Consider the following 21,265-nt stretch of genomic DNA (forward strand, 5'->3'; position numbering starts at 1 on the left):
GGTTGGGCACCCCAGGTAAAAATTTGTATTAATGTTCATAAAGAAGCCAAGGAAAATGGAAAAATCTCCAAAAGGCATCAAATTACAGATTATACATTCTTATAATATGTCAACAAAAGTTAGATTTTATTTCCATCATTTACACTTTCAAAATAACAGAAAACAAAAAATGGCATCTGCAAAAGTTTGGGCACCCTGCAGAGTTAATATCTTGTACAGCCCCCTTTGGCAAGTATCACAGCTTGTAAACGCTTTTTGTAGCCAGCCAAGAGTCTTTCAATTCTTGTTTGAGGTATCTTTGCCCATTCTTCCTTACAAAAGTCTTCTAGTTCTTTGAGATTTCTGGGCTGTCTGTCACGCACTGCTCTTTTAAGGTCTATCCATAGATTTTTAATTATGTTGAGGTCAGGAGATTGTGAAGGCCATGGCAAAACCTTCAGTTTACGCCTCTTGATGTAATCCCCCGTGGATTTCGAGGTGTGTTTAGGATCATTATCCATTTGTAGAAGCCATCCTCTCTTTAACTTCAGCTTTTTCACAGATGGCATTAAGTTACCATCCAAAATTTGCTGAAATTTTATTGAATCCATTGTCCTTCTATTCGTGAGATGTTCCCTGTGCCACTGGCTGCAATACAACCCCAAAGCATGATTGATCCACCCCCATGCTTAACAGTTGGACAGAGGTTCTTTTCATTAAGTTCTGTTCTGTTCTTCTCCAAACGTACCTTTGCTCATTCCGGCCAAAAAGTTCAATTTGAACCTCATTGGTCCACAGAACTTGTTTCCAAAATGCATCAGGCTTATCTATATGTTCATTTGCAAAGTTTAAACTCTGATTTTTGTGGTGAGGACGTAGAAGAGGTTTTCTTCTGATGACTCTTCCATGAAGATCATATTTGTACAAGTATCTCTTTATAGTGAAATAGTGTACCACAACTCCAGTGTCTGCCAGATCTTTCTGGAGGGATCGTGCAGTCAAACGTGGGTTTTAAATTGTTTTTCTCACAATCCTGCGAGCTGTTCTGTCTGATATTTTTCTTGGTCTTCCAGATCTTGCTTTAACTTCCACTGTTCCTGATGACTGCCATTTCCTAATTACATTCCGAACAGAGGATATTGACATCTGAAAATGCTTTGCTATCTTCTTATAGCCTTCTCCAGCTTTGTGAGCGTCAACTATTTTCCGTTTCAGTTTTCTAGGCAACTGCTTAGAAGATCCCAAGGTGCTGATTGTTGGGGCAAGGTCAGATGAGTCTGGGCATTTAAAACCTTTGAGATTGACATCACCTGGTCTTCCCAGACAATGATTGAAAACAATCCATGACACTGGCAGGTCTCAGCCGTGCAAAGGGGGCAGTGCATGCTATAAATTCTGCAGGGTGCCCAAACATTTGCAGACGCCGTTTTTTTGTTTACTGTAATTTTTAAAGTGTCAATGATGGAAATAAAAATCTAACTTTTGTTGACATATTATAAGAATGTCTAATCTGTAATTTGATGCCTTTTGGAGATTTTTCCATCTTTCCTTGTCTTCTTTATGCACATTAATACAAATTTTTACCTGGGGTGCCCAAACTTTCGATCCCCACTCTATCTATCTATCTATCTATCTATCTATCTATCTATCTATCTATCTATCTATCTATCTATCTATCTATCTATCTATCTATCTATCTATCTATCTATCTATCTATCTATCTATCTATCTATCTATCTATCTATCCTACCCTACTCTATACTAATTTACTTACTACTAATTGAAGAAACAGCCTGTTTCAGGTCATGCTGCCATCCTTGTGATGACAGAGGGAAACACCAGAGATATGATTCTAACTCTGTAGCTCAAAGGAGAGGTGCAAAAGAAGTCAGTCGCACTTTTGAACCCAACTATATACAGTACAATTATTCCATTTGGAGGAAATGGAGGGGCAAGATATAGGCATGTTAACACGTAGCAACCTATGTCAGATGCTACTATATAGCTGGACTGTCATGATCTAGAGAGATGTTGCTATGGGGTCATTGACTTTGTTAATAATATAAATTGGCTGTTGGTAACAAAGGAGTTGCTGCCTACAGTGTAACTTAATAAGTTGCTTATACATTAGAGTGATTGTAAAGGCAGAAGATTTTCTTAACTTAATGCATTTTTTGCATTAGGATTAAAAGCCTTCTGTGTGCAGCAGCTCCCCTCAGCCATTGGTTCCCGCTGCTGTCAATCAAAGTCAGTCAGCCAATGAAGAGAGAAAAGGGGAAGGGCAGGCCGGGCTGCGGCTCCATATCTGCTCCATTGGCATGTCGGCTCCAGTGCCCCCATAGCAAGCTGCTTGCTGTGGGGGCACTCAACAGGAGGGAAGGGCCAGGAGCAGCGAAGAGGGACCCGAGAAGATAAGAAGAATCTGGGCTGCACTGTGCAAAACTACTGCACATAACAGGTAAGTATAACATATTTGTTATTTTTAACTAAAAAATAAAAATAAAAGAGACTTTAGAATCACTTTAAGGAAGTTGCTTTGTGATACTACTTACAAAGACAAAACGCTGTTCCAGCTTCTAATTCCTTAGTGTGCTTAGGTATTTATTGCATATATATAATTATACATTTCTTATAGGAAAGTGAACAGCTACTTAAATCACTTAAGTATACCTCCACCCAAGTGCAGGCAGTCCCAGATGGCCGTCAACAAAAGCCAATATTCAAAAGGAACATCCCAATGTGACCACCCAGAATTATTAGTAGAGAGCAGGGGGTGTTACACCTCCTATATCTGTACAGACACACACTGCACCTCCAAACCCTGCAATTCAGCAATGACTAAGCACGGGTGTGTGAAACGCATCTGCTGAATTGTTCAGACTAGATTGGGCAGACTAGATGGGCCAAATGGTTCTTATCTGCCGACACATTCTATGTTTCTATGTTTCTATGTTTCTTTGAACTGTGAGTGCATGTCATGTCATTTCTTCTCATGGATTTATAAATAAACATCAAGATTTTTAGCTGAATGTGCCGCCGCCTTTGTTCTCTTTTGTCTCCATTTTATGGTTGTGGACCCTGGCAGGCACCCAGAGCTCTACAGACAGCTACTTGGTTCCACCTATGGTGGTGTACCTTTTGATGGTCTGCCTTGAGTGGTGCAAACCCTTTTATTGTCAACTGGATTTAGGGTAACATGCTGATAACCTGCAGAGTTTTCATACAAACTGACAAAACCTGGCTGATTATTAACAATATCAAATACATCTATTTGTCTATTTTAAAAGACATAGGCAAGGATTTGCACTGCCTCAATGTCCTCTTTACCCTTCTGCCTTGTTGCCCCTTTTTTCCCAACCTGCCCTTTTCTTACCTTTACTTCATTTCTTGTCCCATGACTCATACTCTTCTGTACCTTTTGATATTCTACAAAATGGCAATGACTTGGCAGTAGGGTCACCCCAATAATAAGTTCATGCATTACACATATGAATAATTCGACCAATGTGATCACAATGTGACTTTGGACAGGTGATGTTTCTGTACCACTGCCCACTGCCCGTTCTCTTGCTGTCTTTTTTTTCAGCTATTGTTTTGTAAAACTTCAACAAAAATGATTGAAATGAAAAAAAATAAAAAGAAATAGGAAGCATAAAATAGTAACTTTCATCTCATTTTTTTCTCCCTTTAAAAATAAGACAGGGGAATTTTTTCATACTTTTAAAACTTAGATCTGCTTCTTCTATCCTTTAGATATATTTAAAATTCACAGCTGGTAACTGAATGTGTATAATTATAATGCATCTTTTTTAGGGCTTAATTATGGCATAAACATTTTGTAAGAAAAAATATACCAAAGTATATTCCCCGCGCCTGGTATTTTATATAGAATTAATATATATACGTTTTAGCAGCTGCTATAGAAAAAAATTGGGTAGATAATGGAAAAATAGCCTACTAGTGAGGCTACATACCGCTATAGGTAGCCTCACTAGTAGGCTATTTTTCCATTATAGAGATTTTGTGGCATACAGGGTTAGACAGAGGAACTGTGAAAATAAATTTTGTATTAGTTAAAATAGACTGTCATTGGTACCTCCCATACTACACAGAAAGGTGTATTCATATAGCAACCCATATCAGATTTTACATATACATATCCCATGTTTTAACAGGAAATAAAAAAGTGTCACTTTACCTTAGCAGTTTATCTTTTGACACTCTCAGTAAATGCACTGCTATGATTAAAAAGAAAGCTGTACCTGCAGAGGATTTGGTGGAGTTATCGGCGAAGGAAGGCCATGTCCTGGTGATTGATTAGGCTTCTGAGGAGAACTGCAGGGCTGCTGGCATGAAGCTAGCTGGTTCTGGCTCTTGGTCTGTGTTTGGTTTTGTTGCTGTCGCTGATGCTGATTAGGTTGCTGCTGGGACTGCTGTTGAGGAAGAGCCTGGGAAGGCTGCTGGGATGATTGCTGATGCTGGGTTGTACTTTGCTGTTGTTGCTGCTGCTGTGGTCCTTGCTGTTGATGGTGATGTTGGTGATGATGCTGATGAAGCTGCTGTAGGTGCTGTAGCTGCTGAAGCTGTGTGTTAAGGGATGAGGTAGCTGCAAAGATATATAATGATAAATGTATTTATTGATTGCAGGTACTTATAGAGCACTGACAAGTTAAGCAGCTCTTTACATACATATTGTACATTCGCATCAGCCCTGCCCCCAAGGAACTTACAATCTAAGGTCCCTAATTCACATTCATACATACACATACTAGGGCCAGTTAGACTGTCTAGTTTGTATACTAGACATAGACTAGACATGTTGCCATATGCCTGAAAATATCAACATACTTGATTGGTTTATTGTATTTCTTAGAAACTAGGCTGGCAATATTTTTCCGCAGCAGACTACAGTATGTATTTGCCATCACTTTATAGGCCATAGCAAGAATGTCACAAATTATGCATTTATTCTAAATTATTATTTTCTATTTTCTACCCTGTTCATTTTAAAAGTCGAGAAACAGGGTTTTAGTGCTGCAACACTTGGCTACCAGGAGCCTTCTACATCAACCCTCAACCAGATGCCCACACATAGAAGAAACTGCCCCTAATACCTGTTGGTCATGCAGTACTGTAACAGATTCAATTTTCATTATTCTATTTACTATAAACTGATGGAAAAGTAACATTTGAATTAATGCTGTGTTACTTTATTATTTACTATTTATTTCGTTTTCTTATTTATTTAGTTTGATTTTATCACTGTTTCTTGCAATTCCTTCTAAATTTGCTAAACGTTTTTTTCCGAAAATGTATCCATTGTTTTGTTTTTGGAAAATATTACATTTTTTTTATGCTTTAAGTCCCGGTTCACACTTGTGCGATGTGGGAAGGCTGCAAAATTTCCAGCCTGTTCCCGCATCGCAAACACAACTCTGGCAGTTCACACTGCCATATGCGATATGCGGTGTCAATGTAATCTTAACGACACCCCCAGTTTGATCGCATATCGCAGTGCGATCTGACAGTTCGCACAGGATCGGATCGCACAAGTGTGAACCACTGTACGATCCGATCCTGATGCAGCTGGAAAAAAGGGTAATGTGCGTGTTTGGTGCGGATACAGTGCGAATTCAGCCATACAAATTGTATGGCTGAATTCGCATCCGCACATCCGATTGCATGTAATGAAGGAGCAGTGCGCTCCGAATTACAGGCGATCGCCGCACTCGCACAAATGTGAACCGGCCCTAAATGCACAACGACCTTTTTTAAATACAGCAATATTTAAAGAACTGGCTAAAATGACTTGCAAAGCTAATTGCCATGAAAAAAAAAGAGTTGATCTCATGTAACAGGTATACAACAGACAGGTAACATACAAGAGCTTATAGTGAAGATGGACGTTGGCTTAAACCACCCAATAAGCATAAACAAATAAAAAGTATTATGCTGTCATATGCAACATGTCCTAGGGGAAGAGGGGGATGGGGAGAAAAAGTGATCTCACTGGGAAATTCTACTCTCATTGCACACTCCTGAGACCTGAGGGTGCAATGAGAATAGAATGTCCATAGGAATTGCACCCAGAGCAATAATTCTAAGGTTCAGACAAACTGATTATGGATAAAGGTTTCTAGCGTTGAAAAAAATGTTGCATGACTCCAGCTTTATTCCTCAAAACCAATGGATCAAGCCAAAACCAATTGAAGACCACAGTTACATCCTCCACAACAGCATCTGTGAGAGGTTTTAACCTTAGTCGTATACTTAAGCATGACCAGCTATTAAAGCAAGTCTATCAGGAGAGAAAACCAAAGGCTGCTATCATGTTGATGCCTTGGCTTCAACACTTTGGGGTAGATTTACTAAAGGAAAATCCATTGTGGCACTACAAGTGCACTGCAAGTGTACTTGGAAGTGCAGTCACAGTAGATCTGAGGGGAAGATCTGAAATGAGGGAAGCTCTGCTGATTTGCAAGCAAAAATGCTATTTTTAATTTTCACTGCATGTCCCCCTTAGATCTACAGCAACTGCACTTCCAATTGTAGTGCACAGTGGATTTGCCTTTTGTAAATAACCCCAACTTACTCACTGACCTAGAGCAAGCATGGAGATAAAGGAGCCTGGCTGTATGATTGTTCTATGTTTGTGAGTCTATAAAGAATAGAAGTTAGGCACAGCCAGGAAACTAGCATTTTTAAGAGGACCAAACTGGAATTCCAATTTACTCTTATTCACATAGTAAGTAAAGCTGAAATCAAATATGTAAATTTGTCCATGCAGAGCAAAGCAACAATTTTGCATAAATGCCCCCTTCCCCCAACACACACACAAACACACACACACACAACAGCATATACTCATTTTTGTTTGCCAATCCCACCGATCTGTTCAAATGCCAAAAAAAAATAAAGATAGCTAAGTGTAAGTTCTAAATCATTCTAGTCAAAGCTTATACAGCAGTGAGGACCCCCTCTCTCCTGTGATAACGTTGGATCAATCATTAATAGGATAGGAGTGAGCCACATATTCCTCCATGCCGTTGCATATATTTTCTTCAGTTCTGAAAGCTGAACAGAGTAGCAGGTGAGTAACAGGTCAGCTCTTTCCCACGAAAGGACGTACCTGTACGTCGCTTTGTGGGACCGCTAGCGGGGGCACGCACACACTCATTCACAACAGGGGAAGCTGATCAGCGGGTCCGGTGGCCTTGATTGTCGCCGGGCACCCACGATCGCTCCCTGTGAAGACAGGTCTCTGTGTTCATACAGCAAGCCAATCCCCCCGCAGTTAGAAGCACCCCCTAGGGACACATTTAACCATTTGATCGCCCCTGGTTAAATGTGTTAACCCCTTCCCTGCCAGTGTCATTATTACAGTAACAGTGCATATTTTTAGCACTGATTACTATAGTAATGTCACTGGTCCCCCCAAAAGAGTCAAACATGTCAGTTAGGTGTCCAATCTGTCCGCCACAATGTCGCAGTCCCACTAAAACTCGCTGAACGCCGCCATCACTAGTAAAAAAAATAAAATAAATAAAAACTACATAAATATTTCTCTTAGTTTGTAGACATGATAACTTTTGCGCAAACCAATCAATGTACACTTATTAGGATTTTTTTTATTTTTACCAAAAATATGTAGCAGAATACATATTGGCCTTAAATAATGAAAAAATTGATTTTTTAATTTTTTTATTGGGAATGTTACATAGCAGAAAGTAAAAAAATATTGTTTTTTTTTTTTAGAATTGTCGCTTTTTCTGTTTATAGCGCAAAAAATAAAAATCGCACAGGTGATCAAATACCACCAAAAGAAAGCTCTATTTGTGGGAAAAAACAGACATCAATTTTATTTGGGTACATCAGCACACGACCGCGCAATTTTCAGTTAAAATAACAAAGTGCCATATCGTAAAAAATAGCCTGGTCATTAAGGAGGTAAAACCTTCCGGCCCAGAAGTGGTTAATATGTCTTTTCTTTTCTTATACTGTTGTAGGGCTGTTTTTTTCCAGATGCTTGCTAATCTTGCACTAAAGTTGCTACTCTGTGTAGCAGAATATCTAACACAGCGGATTTAAACAGTTATGTCCAATATCCCATAGCACTCAGTTAGAAACCATTTTTCATTGCTGCTATTACCTTAAGTAAATCAAGGGTGACTTCTGATTGTTCTAATGAGTAAAGGAAAAAACATTGTCTTTACATTTTTTTTAAATAAGCAGAATTTGATGTATGGTGCTATTATGAGATACTAGGCACTACTGACAGTTTTTAGGTAAAATCTGTGTGATGTATTTTAGAATGTTCATTTTTTACAGTATACAAATAAATAAATATATATATATATATATATATATATATATATATATATATATATATATTATATATATATATATATATATATATTTTTTTTTTTTTTTTTTACAGAACCTGTAAAAGAGGTGGAAATGACTTAATGGCATACTACCTATAACAGAAACATTTGTCTCTTCTTACTTTAATAAAAAAAAAAATATCTGCGACTCCCAAATTCTATATTTGAGAAAACATCTTTCTAGCAATATGTTTCTAATTTCTTTTCTTGCTGCAACACTGAGGCCGTTGCCAGGCCTCAAACACAGTCACTAAAAATATTTTCTCTATAAAGGTTAGAAAAATTCCCTGTGGTCAGCTCAGAAGCTTCTGAACTGTAGCACAATAAAGCCAGCTTTAGGGTATAAAGCCAACCTTCCAAGACAATAAAAAGAAAAGAAAACAAAAACTGGATCCCTCAAAGAGCAATAACAGCAATATCCCTCATCCCAAACTGCACGCCATTTCACTGCAGTGTGAGGTTATCCATGTTAGCAGGGCGTTTGCTCTTCTTTACTTAACTGATGAATGCAGCCACCGGTAATAGCAAGAAATTATTGTAGGTTTGCTTTGGTACTACAATAAACTTGTTGGAGACTATGAGTTCCTAGTAGAGATTCATCACTATGGTATACAAACTCTTTAGAGGGTTACTAAACATATACAGTTGTGCATGGTAAAAAAAGCAACTATGCCATTTTGAGATAAAGTTTTATAAACTTATATAAAAGGTTTCTGTTTTTTCAGGGAGGTGTACTTTTTCTCTACTTGCTCTTTTCTCCACTTCAAGGGTACTGAATGTAACATAAATCTAATAAACCCTATATCCATGTATAACATACAGCCTTAAAATCAGTTTTGCATGCTTTTTTTCATCTTTTTCAATCACTATCCACATTAGGAATTACATTTTCATTTAAGCTGAATGTTTGGGGTGCTTTTATGATTAAAGCAGTATTAAACCCATTAGCAAACATTTAGTATTAGTTTATTCTAAAAGGAAAAAAAAATGTTTGTTGTACAGTACCTGAGTGTATTCAGTGAGAAAAATGTTGAAGAAAAGAAAACTGATGCAGCCCATAACTTGTAATGATAGGTGAGCTGCGATATAATATATTTTTGGTTTTGGGTTTAACCACCTCAATATCAGACACTTTCACCCCCTTCCTGCCAAGGCCATTTTAAAGTGTTCAGTGTTGTCACTCTTGAAAGTTATTCAGTCATGCAATACTGTATCCAAATACTGGTGTGGCAGTGAGTTGGGAGTAGGGATACAGTAATTAGTGTGATGATGATCAGGGGCACTGTAACTTCTATGGCAGTGATCAGGGATACTGTAACTGGTGTGGTGGTGATTAAGGATACTATAACTGGTGTGGTGGTGATCAGAGACACTGTAACTGCTGTGGCGGTGATCAGGGATACTGTCATAGGCGCGCGCACGGGGTGTGCCGGGTGTGCCTGGGCACACCCTAATCACCCTGTGTCTGTTAGTGTGGGGCCTGCCATCTCCCGAGATCTCCATCTTTGGCACTGAGGGTAGTGAGATACTCGGTGGAGAGGCGGCTGTGCTGTTGGCTCCAGCAGATAGTGCGGCTTACCAGAGCCGCTCAGTGTGTGTGACACTGTCAGGTAATGTTACTGCTTGCAGGGGAAAGACCAGCTGTCAGAAGTCAGGGGTGATGTCGGGGATGGGTGGGACCGAACAGCTATCAAACACCAGCCAATGGGATGGGTCTGGGCGGCTGCTTGATTTATGTGGCTCCGCCCCTTTCTTAAGCAGCCCAATCATTGGCTGGTGTTTGACAGCTGCTCGATCCCGCCCACCCCCGACATCACCGCAAGCAGCTACAGGACAGTGTCACACACACAGTGGGGTACCAATGGGGGGGCGCACTGGGGGGTATCAGCCAGCGTCCTCTGAGAGATCCTGTATGGCAGTGCACTAGACCCCCTGTTCTTTAGCCCCCCCCCCCCGATGCTATTCAGCTCCCCACAGTGCTTTTCATCTCCCTCCCCCCTATGCTCCCTGTCCCCCCCCAGTGCTCTCCACCCCCCTGGTTTTCCCTGCTCGCCCCCCCCAGTCCTCTCCACCCCCTGCGCCTTCCAACCCCCCTAAAATGCTTTCCAAACCCCCTCTTAATTCTCTCCTGTCCCCCCCCCCCCCCACCGTGCCCTTCACCTCCTCCAGTGCTCTCTGCTTCCCCTTTGCTCTCCGGCCCCCCTAGTGCTCTTCTATCTTCTATCACGTCCTCAGTCTCTGACCATCTCCTGTATCATGTCTGCGGTCTCTGACCATCTCCTGTATCACGTCTGCGGTCTCTGACCATCTCCTGTATCATGTCTGCAGTCTCTGACCATCTCCTGTATCATGTCTGCAGTCTCTGACCATCTCCTGTATCATGTCTGCGGTCTCTGACCATCTCCTGTATCATGTCTGCGGTCTCTGGCCATCTCCTGTATCATGTCTGCGGTCTCTGACCATCTCCTGTATCATGTCTGTGGTCTCTGACCATCTCCTGTATTATGTCTGCAGTCTCTGACCGTCTCCTGTATCACATCTGCAGTCTCTGACCATCTCCTGTATTATGTCTGCAGTCTCTGACCATCTCCTGTATTATGTCTGCAGTCTCTGACCATCTCCTGTATTATGTCTGCAGTCTCTGACCATCTCCTGTATCATGTCTGCAGTCTCTGACCATCTCCTGTATCATGTCTGCAGTCTCTGACCGTCTCCTGTATCATGTCTGCAGTCTCTGACCATCTACTGTATCACGTCTGCAGTCTCTGACCATCTCCTGTATCATGTCTGCAGTTTCTGAGCATCTCCTGTATCATGTCTGCAGTCTCTGACCATCTCCTGTATCATGTCTGCAGTCTCTGACCGTCTCATGCCAAGGTTCACCATCACTGCTATATATATATATATATATATACACATACACGCATGTGTGTTTGAGCTTTGGGGTGCACACCCTAATGCAATAGGCTGTGCACGCCTATGGATACTGTAACTGGTGTGGCGGTGATTAGGGGTATTATAACTGGTGTGGTGGTTATCAGAGACACTGTAACTGCTGTGGCAGTGATCAAGGATAAGGTAACTGGTTTGGAGATGATAAGGGATACTGTAAATGTGTGGTGATAATTAGGGACAATATGACTGCTATGGCAGTGATCAGGGACACTGCCACTGCTGTGATGATGATTAGGGACACTGTGAATGGGTGGCGGTGATATTAGAGAACACTGGAAGGAAGATGTACACCGCTTAGGTGAATCTATATCTATAGTCGCTCAGTTGTTAAGCCCCCCCCCCCCCCCGCCGCCTTCCTCCTATCTGCTCGGGTCTCCTGATGGCATGTCTGCCGGTGTTCTGCTGAAAACTCCAACTCACTGAAATCTTCAACCACGTCACTTCCGGTGACTCTAAAGCAAGAATAATTGGAGATTTCAACCAGTTGGTGTTTTCACAAAACACCAGCAGCCTATACATCCTGGTACATGCTATAATGAGTAGACATTGTTGGTTTGCCCGCTAGTTATCGCTGCCTTAGAGGCAGCCATATTGTTGGTTACTAGCTGGCGGACTAAAAATGTCCACTAATTATAGTGTGTACCGGAGTGTATACACTGCTGCCTGTTCTGTGAAAACACCAACTGTTCGACATCTCCAATGTCACTACATCACATCCGGTTTAATTAGCAGCCAATGGCACAGATTTTAAAACATCCAAAGTATTCAAAAACTCCAGATCTCTCCATAAAGAGTATCTATCACTGCCTATTACTGTCACAAGGGAAGTTTACACCTCTGGAGGGAGTCTATTCCACATTTTAACATCATCCTTTACAATATACAAAGAAATTGGAGAAACTTCACGTTTTTTTTTTTTTTTTTTTAAATTCAGTGCAGTTTATTTTTCCCCCAAAAATTGCGTTTGAAAGGCCGCTGCACAATTACCGTGTGACATAAAATAGTGCAACAACCACCATGTTATTCTCCAGAGTCTCTGCTAAAATAAATTTTTAATGTTTGGAGGTTCTTAGTAATTTTCTAGCAAAAAATACTGACTTTAACTTGTAAGCAACAAATGTCAGAAATAGGCCTTGTCTTTCAGTGGTTAAAAAAAGGAACAGTACTTTAATTCAGGGGGCATCGTTACAGTTCAGCGCCACATTAATGTTTGTTAAAATATTCTGTCTTTCTATAATGACATTTCCATATTTTTATTGTAGGAAGTCAACATGAACAGAGGGGTTGGAATGTTTTAATTTATTTTTGCTGTCACAGATGTTTCTTCTTACTATGTAGCATTTAGTAGACTTTTCTGAGCAAAAGGGACAGGGGAGAGAAAAAAGATGCCAGTCATCTTATTCCCATCTACTGATCAGGCAGACAAAAATATTGTGGACAATAGAATATTGAGTGAACATATTCCACCCTTGTTCTCGTTCTTTCATGTGAAGCTTGTATTCAATGCAACTGGCTGCTCCCAGACATTTATCTTCTTATGCCATGTATTAAATAGGATAAAGAAGCACAAAATGGGAATTGTAAAATTCTAGAGTCAAATGTGAGTGGCATAGCCATAATTCTTTATGAAGTAGCAGGTAAGATTGATTGTCAGGGGTCGAAAGGCTAGGTCAAACTTGGCTTATTCATCAGCTGAATGTCATTTTTGTTTTCCCTGTCACTAGATAGCTTTAAAAAAAAAATGCAACTCCTTCGTCATTATCTTGGACTTGGCTGCTTTCCTTTCTGCTTTCCTGCCATCCAGTATTAATGAAACTGTGCTTCAAACCTTGCCTTCATCTTTGAGGCTTTCTTTAACATATGTCTTTTGCTTTTACAACACTGTAGCGTGTGGTCAGTTTTGTATTTTTTACACATTTCTAGGAGTCCATATATGACTGGCACACTATAGGGGGTGGGTATTTTCTTTAAAACCAAGCTTCCTTAATCTTTTGCAGACCCACTCAGAGTAGATGTTCTGCGAGCAGGTGGCACAGCGACATACCTGTACGTCGCGGCGTACTTCCTGGTTTGGTGACGCACTTGCGCCTGCCCCCTGCTGACCGATGCTGTGATTGGACACGAGTTTGTCAGGAAATTTCAGCCAATAATTTTGGCTGAAACCTGATGATCGACTGTGACCAATCACAGCACAGAATTCTCTGTTGGAAATCTGACATATGAGTGAAGGGAAAGGACATCCCCCACACCACATGACAAACACAAGGGCCGGGGGCCGAATCTGGCCCTCCAGGCCATTTCATGTGGTCTTTGCAGCCAGGGCTTTTTTTTTGCCAGAACGTGGTGTAACTCCATTCTGCCACCTCTGGCTCTCCCCCTCTGCTCCCTGCTCACCACTATCACTAAGCCTTCTGTGTTTACAAGGAAAGCTTTCCTCTTGGCGGCTTGTGGCTCTCACCTATACCTGCCTGCCCTGCATGCACACATGGCGGGGACAGATGATGACCAATGATCTCCCTGCAAGTACACAGTACACTCCTTAACTATGCACTCTGTACATAGTACACTCCTGAACTCTGCATTCTGTACACAGTACACTCCTGAACTCTGCACTCTGTACATAGCGCACTCCTGAACTCTGCACTCTGTATGTAGCACACTTCTAAAATCTGCACTCTGTATGTAGCACACTCCTGAAATCTGCACTCTGTATGTAGCACACTCCTGAGCCCTGCAGTCTGCATATATATTTTTACAGATACAACCAGCCCTTTGAGGGCAACCTTAATGCCAATGCAGCCCTCAATGAAATTGAGTTTGACACCCCTGCCCTACACACAGTCTGACTGGCAGACATGCACATCTGAGGCTGTCAATCACTTGCTGTGTGCTAGTATTGGGGGGGGGGGATTCTCCAAGTATTGCCTGGAAATATAAAAACTGGCAGAAGATAGCAGAGAGTGGAAGGAGAGAGCAAACAGGATCATCCTACAGACTAAGGAATATACACACAATTTGAGGATATGCTTTGTTCATTTTTTATTTCATGGGTTTACAACCACTTTAACAACTTAAGCTGTTGAAGGTTTTACTAGTTTGACTGGTGTGGTAGTGATCAAGGCTACTAACTGGTGACAGTATGAAAAAAAAAATAGATAAAAAATAAATATATTTTATTTATTTACTTTTTTAAAATAGTTTTATACTTTTTATAATGGATAGCCAGGTACCATGTGATTGCTTTGGGCCAATCACAGATCGCAACAGTAAGCAAGATGTTTATGAATGGAAAGCCATTCATGACAAGTTGCTTACATTGTTATTGCGTGAACACTATGACTAATTATAGCGATCTTATTAGAACCCGGTTACTGATTACCGATAACAGTAATCACATGAGAAGCACACTGTGCATCTAACTCAGAAGAGGCTACATCATGTATATACAGTATACGTGACTGAGCCTGCCCATGCCTCCCTGCCACAGTATATCTGCAGTAGGTTGGCAGCAAATGATTAATATACATAGAAAATAATCTTTATTTGACAGAGACATACATACCAGATTATAAAACTTCAGGGTTAATTTACACAAGCAGATGTGAGCATGGTGTGCACATTATACATCACTTAGTAATATACTTTACAGATACAGAATAGGGCAAATCATTTAGTGGGGAAAAATATCTTGTAGCACAAACAAGTCCAAGGTTAAATATTGAAGAAAACACATACACAAATTCACAAAGAAACAAAATGGAAATAGGTTATCCATTTGAGCTCCATAAGATTTTACCCCCTTAATGGCCAAGGCATTTTTTGCTATTCTGCTCTGTGCTATTTTAACTAGCAACTGTGCGGCCATGCAACACTGTAAGCAAAATAAATTTATATAATTTTCATCACACAAATAGAGCTTTTTTTTTGGTGGTATTTAATCACCACAGTTTTTTTTTCTTTATGATATAAATTAAAAAAGATCGAACATTTTGAAAAAAAAATTATATTTTTTTACATTCTGTTATAAAACATATCTAATAAAATTAAAAATGTTGTCATAAGTTTAAGCTAAAATGTATTCCACTATATGTCTTTGGCAAAATAAAAATCCCAATAGGTGTATATTAAATGATTAGTATGAAAGTTATAGAGTCTACAAACTATGGTATATATATTTTAGCATATATGAATTCTGATGTACTGATGTCATGTCTTGAAGCCTGGAAAGACCAGGACAGTATAAATTCACTCCAAAATACCCCTTTTTGGAAAGTAGACAGTCTGGGAAATTTAGTAAGAGAAATAGTAAATTTTTTGAAGTTGTAATTTTTTTTCAATTTTTTTTTAACATGAATTAAATTAAATTTGTTTTAGTTTTTTATTACATTTTTGCTATTTACATACTGTCACCATGCAGTACAGTGTGATCATATAACTGATGTGGTGGTGATTAGGGACACTGACTGGTGAGAGTATGGTAAAATAAATAAATAAATCAATAAATAAATAAATAATTATTTATTCAATTTTTTAAACATTTTTTTTATTGTTTAACATTTTTTTTTTTTACATACTTTCATCAGAGGGGGTGATCGAGTATTTTTCTTTACTTTTACACTGAAGATCATTGTAACAGCAACGTTTTCAACTGTACATGTACGTGATCAAGCCTAACTGTGCCACCTGCACCATGGGTGGTCGGCAAGTGGTTATACTTATGGCTCCGTTTCCACTATTGCGACTTGTTGTGCGACTTGACATGTGTCAAGTAGCACAGCAAGTCAAAGGCCATTAATTTCAATCTGGCCTGTTCTAACTGCTGCGACTTCAGTCGCCGCGACTTGAAAAGTAGTTTGTGCACTACTTTTGGGCCGACTTCAGTGGGACTTCCTTCTATAATGAGGGACAAGTCACACTGAAAGCCGCAAACAACTACACTACAAAGTCGCGCTAGAAGTAGCACGACTTCGTAGCCGCAATAGTGGAAACAGAGCCTAAGGGGCCTTTTTAAATTAACTGACTGGGTTAAGTGCCATCTGCTGGTTGCTTCTGATCCATGGCTCTAAGGGGCTCAATTTTTAAAGTGGGTCTACAAGGGCCTCTCTTGTGTGTGTTATTTTTTTTTTTAATTACATCTTGCCTTGAAGCAAAAAAAATATTCAAATGCCCCATATCCAGGGGACACCTTGTTCTAAAGACGGCTTCTAGATTTTGATAAATCCCTCCTCACAGATCCACACATCCACCAGGCCAGGGAGGTATGGATGAGGTCTTTGTACTCATCATGGGGAAATGGTGCCTTGCCATTGCTCCTTCTGGCATGGTTGCCTCCACGTGATGAGGGCATATGGCCTGATATGGTTAAGGTATGATATAGTTCGGGAGGTCCTTCCTGCCTAGATAAGGTAGCATGTCCCTATAGATTTGTTGGGGGGGGGGGGGGGTTCCCTCTAAATCTATACCAGATCCTTTTAAAAGATTAGTTTTTTCACTCTCCAAAACGTAACAGGCCACTTGATCTGCAGATATAAAACAAACAAAAAAAGAGTATGATCTCCCCAAGATCCATAATAAACCCCTATGGTAAATAGGGGTATGTATGGATTTTTAAGGGGAGCCCCATTCAAAAGAAAAACAATTGATTTGCGGTATTCCAAAATCCATACCAACAAAGCCACGCTAGATACAAAATTAATTAAAGAAAATGAAATATAATAAATAAAGTCCATGTGAAATAGTAATGCAATATTCGTCACTATTTCACGTGGACTTTATTTACTGTATTGCATCTTTTTCATCTAATTTTGTATCTAGCGTGGCTTTGTTGGTTTACATTTGCTTTCACTGTGTTGATATCACATGGTTAAGTCATCGCTTTACACTGTTATTTTGTTGTTTTACACTGTTATTCTATAGTTACTATATTGACATTAGCGCAGTTTCCATATTAACATTTCAAATCCATACCAGACCCTTATCCTTGATAAAGATCTTGTATAGATTCTGAGGGGTACCCCAAGCTTAAATAAGTACCCCCCCAAAATACAAAACATATCCTAATCCAGGCACGCAAGCTGCAGAGAACTTGTGCCTTAACTACCGTATTTATTGGCATATAACACGCACTTTTTACTCCTAAAAATGGAGGAAAAAGTAACAGTGCGTGTTATACGGCGATATAAAAAAAAAGTCCTGGAAGCAGCGCCGAGAGGTAGAAGGGGGCGGGCGGCACCGAGGAGAAGGAAGGACGTGCTGTCATCGGAAGTCCGCCTCCTATGCTGACATCTATCATAGGCGCCAGGACTTCCGATGACAGCGCATCCTTCCTTCTCCTCGGCGCTGCCCGACCCCTTCTACCTCTAGGCGCTGGTTCCTGGACTTTTTTAAAGGTGATTCGGATAGTGTCAATGGCGCTGGCGAGGCTGAAATTATGGGCACTGCTCTGGCAAGGCTGCAATTATTGGCACTGCGCTGGCGAGGCTGCAATTATGGGCACTGCGCTGGCAAGGCTGCATATATGGGCACTGCGCTGGCGAGGCTTCATGTATGGACACTGCGCTGGCGATGCTGCATATATGGGCACTGCGCTGGCGAGGCTGCATGTATGGGCACTGCGCTGGCAAGTCTGCCTGTATGGGCACTGCACTGGCGAGGCTGCATGTATGGACACTGAGCTGGCGAGGCTGCATATATGGACACTGAGCTGGCGAGGCTGCATATATGGACACTGAGCTGGCGAGGCTGCATATATTGGCACTGCGCTGGAGAGGCTGCATATATGGGCACTGCGCTGGAGAGGCTGCATGTATGGGCACTGAGCTGGCGAAGCTGCATGTATGGACAACTGAGCTGGCGAGGCTGCATTCGTGGGCACTGAACTGATGAGGCTGCATTCGTGGGCACTGGTGAGACTGCATTTAATAAAAAAAAATGTTCTCTGAGTTCAAAGCTGTTTTTTTTAAAGCTATTTTCAGCTTTTTTCCTGAAATTTCTCGCCTAAAATTTAGGTGCGTGTTATAAACTGGTGCGTGTTATATACGCCGATAAATTTGGTATTTTTTTTACAAACATAAGCTAACAGAGAGAGTCTGTCATGTCATGTAGTGGAAATGTTTTTCTTTGGTTAAATGTTACTCTCAACTTACTAAATACTAGGTGCACCTATTGAAGTGCAGGATTAAGGCATCTCCCAAGCACATAGATTTTTTAAAATTAAAACCTTGCAAATTGACCTTGAAAAAAAGGCTAAATAAAATACCAAGATTTTACTCACATTGACTTCAAAGCATTTGGGTCTTTTGTTTGGGGTTCAGACTGCTAATTCCCCCTCAAACTGTGTGAAAGTCTTTGTGAAAGTCATACAATCTACAAGCTCTGGTGCCAATTATTGAAAATCAATCACACCTGAAATACTGAGGCCCTAACATGCCAAGATAGTACATACATCCCCAAAATGACCCCTTTTTGGAAAGTAGACAGTCCAATGTACTTGAGGTAAGAGGCAAGAGGAATGGTGATTTTTTTGAAGTTGTAATTTTATCCCACAATTCTTTAAAAATGACAAAGTTTAATAAAATGTGTTTTTTTTCTCACAAAAATGTCATATTATCACATAATTTCTCACATACCGCATAGGCATACTTGTAATAACACTCCAAAACACATTCTGCTACTCCTCCTTTTTAACAAAGTAATTTTGACATTCTCACACACTGCATAGGAATACCCCAAAAACACTCTGCGCCTCTAGAGAATGGTGATACCACATGTGTGAGACTTTTTCACAGCCTGGCCACATAGAAAGACCCAACATCCAAGGAGCACCTTCAGGCATTATCCACTTTAAGACCTTCTTCTGACACTTTGGGAAATATTTACTAAAACTGGAGCATACAGAATCTGGTGGAGTTCTGCATAGTAACCATTCAGCTTCCAATTTTTTTGGCAAAACTTAAATGAACTGTGTAGCTTAACACTAAAATCATCAGCTACACATAAAATGTGAAAGGCTGCATTATCCCCCTATACCCCCCCCCCCCCAGAGAGAGGCACATATCTCTGTTTACACTGTGTGAAGCCAGTTATTGGACACAGCCATCACGTAATCAGGAGTGCCAATCACAGTGCCCATGTCCCAATCTGTGATGTGCTGTGTCCAAGGGACACAGCCATCACAGGATGGTGTCGCATAAGGTGCATGTTCTGACTGGACATATGGGTACATCCAGTCAGAACGGTGAAGCTCCCACCCATCCACTGCACATAAACAGCCAGGTAAAGGGGTTCTATATTGTTCTAAAACATTTTTTATTAGCGCTGTCATTTTTTCTCTTTATTCTCTTTAAGGTGGTTCTATAGGCTAAATAATTTAAGAAAAAATACTTCAATGTGCAGCTCCCCCCTCTGCACCCCCTTATAGACACCTGAGCCCAATCCAAATCCAGGGACATGCATGAGAGCAGAAGCTCTCCTGGGTCTCTCACTCCTCATTGGCTGAGGCACAACAGTGGGATCCATTGACTCTAGCTGCTGTCAATCACACTGGTTGAGCCGTGCTCTGTGTGTCTCAAAGACACACAGAGACAGCTCAGGAGGGAGCATGCACAAAGGCCAGCAGAGCAAGTAGCTTGTTATGGGGGCACCAAGCATGACAGAGGGGCCAGGAGCATGGGTGGGGGACCCGAGAAGAGGAGGATCAGGGCTGCTCTGTGCAAAATCACTGCACAGAGCAGAGAAGTATAACAAGTTTTTCACTTTTAGGTATACAAAAGAAAATAATTATAGTTATCTGATTTAGTACTACCACCCTTCCCATCATCAAAACCTTTTTATTTTGAATATTATCTGCTTACTGTACTTTTTCTCCCGCATTTAGTCTGAATCTATTCATGTCACCAGAAATACAATTAAATTAAAACATTTCAGTGGTTAGTGTTTTGTTTCTGTATTCACCTATGGGTTACGCTCTTCCATCATTACTGTATACCACAGGCTTTTGATTTATTATCTTTCAAATGCAGAAAACAATAATAAGTAAAAACAAAGAAGCAACTCTTTCCTTTTGTTAAATGGATATATGAACTATATTTTAAATGTTAATTCACTTGTTAATAGGGTAATGAAGTTTTCAAATATTCACAGCATGTATTAAAATACAAAGTTTAGGTAAAAATAGCATTTCAAGCCAAAGTCTCAATAGACACAGATGATCCCATGGGCTGTTTGTGAAAAGATGATAAAGTGATCTTTATCACTAAGGTTCCATGTATATGGATGCGATTAGTGTCCTTTGGGACCTTCAAAACCGCTTTTCATCCTTCTCTTCGTTTGGCTATAACAAATCAATTGAATGCATTATTCATGTAAGGTTAGAGCTACCCTTACTAGTTATTTGTGATTTTCACAACATCATAATTACACCAAGGTAAAAATAACTGAGTGCATAATTTAAGCTTGAACTGTGGGAATACAGAAAAAAATTATTACAGGTATGTATATTAAAATAGAATTAAATGTCTTTTTTAAAACAATTAGTGCAAATACCCAATGATTTGTCTTGATATTAGACTCCATAAATTCACATTAAAAAAAGGACTTGAAATGGGAGAGGAAAGGCCAATCAACTTTCATGTGTAACAATAAACCTATGTGTGCAATGAACCTGGGGAAAATGGTCACATTTTAAATAATCTACAATTCAGCTGATACATTAAACAAAAACAATAGTTAGTTAATTAACATTGCTTCAGTCAAGTTACTACCTGTTACAAAATTATCTGGTGTGAGCATAATACAGAGAGAGACTCCTCAGGTTACATCAATGAAAAATGGTGAGTGCCAAAATGCAAGCACTGTACTAGATTAGCAATTAAGACTTAGTAGGACCTATTCATACCAATGCACTGCAACCCACAATGTGCTGTGCTTGGAGGAGTGGTATATTGAAA

The 21,265-nt window shown here is 40.2% G+C and overlaps 1 protein-coding gene across 4 annotated transcripts in view; it reads right to left on the minus strand.

Moving 5' to 3' along the window:
• POU6F2 (POU class 6 homeobox 2) overlaps positions 1-21,265 on the minus strand; it is an 870,107-nt gene that overhangs the window by 179,168 nt on the left and 669,674 nt on the right. For all 4 annotated transcript variants that reach the window (XM_082258642.1, XM_082258643.1, XM_082258640.1 and 1 more), the window contains one exon: positions 4,242-4,585. In XM_082258642.1, the coding sequence (XP_082114768.1) occupies positions 4,242-4,585 (344 nt within the window). The remainder of the gene's footprint in view (positions 1-4,241; positions 4,586-21,265) is intronic.

Source organism: Pelophylax lessonae (genome assembly GCF_965119305.1).
Source record: "Pelophylax lessonae genome assembly, chromosome: 5".
Classification (NCBI taxonomy): Eukaryota; Metazoa; Chordata; class Amphibia; order Anura; family Ranidae; genus Pelophylax; species Pelophylax lessonae.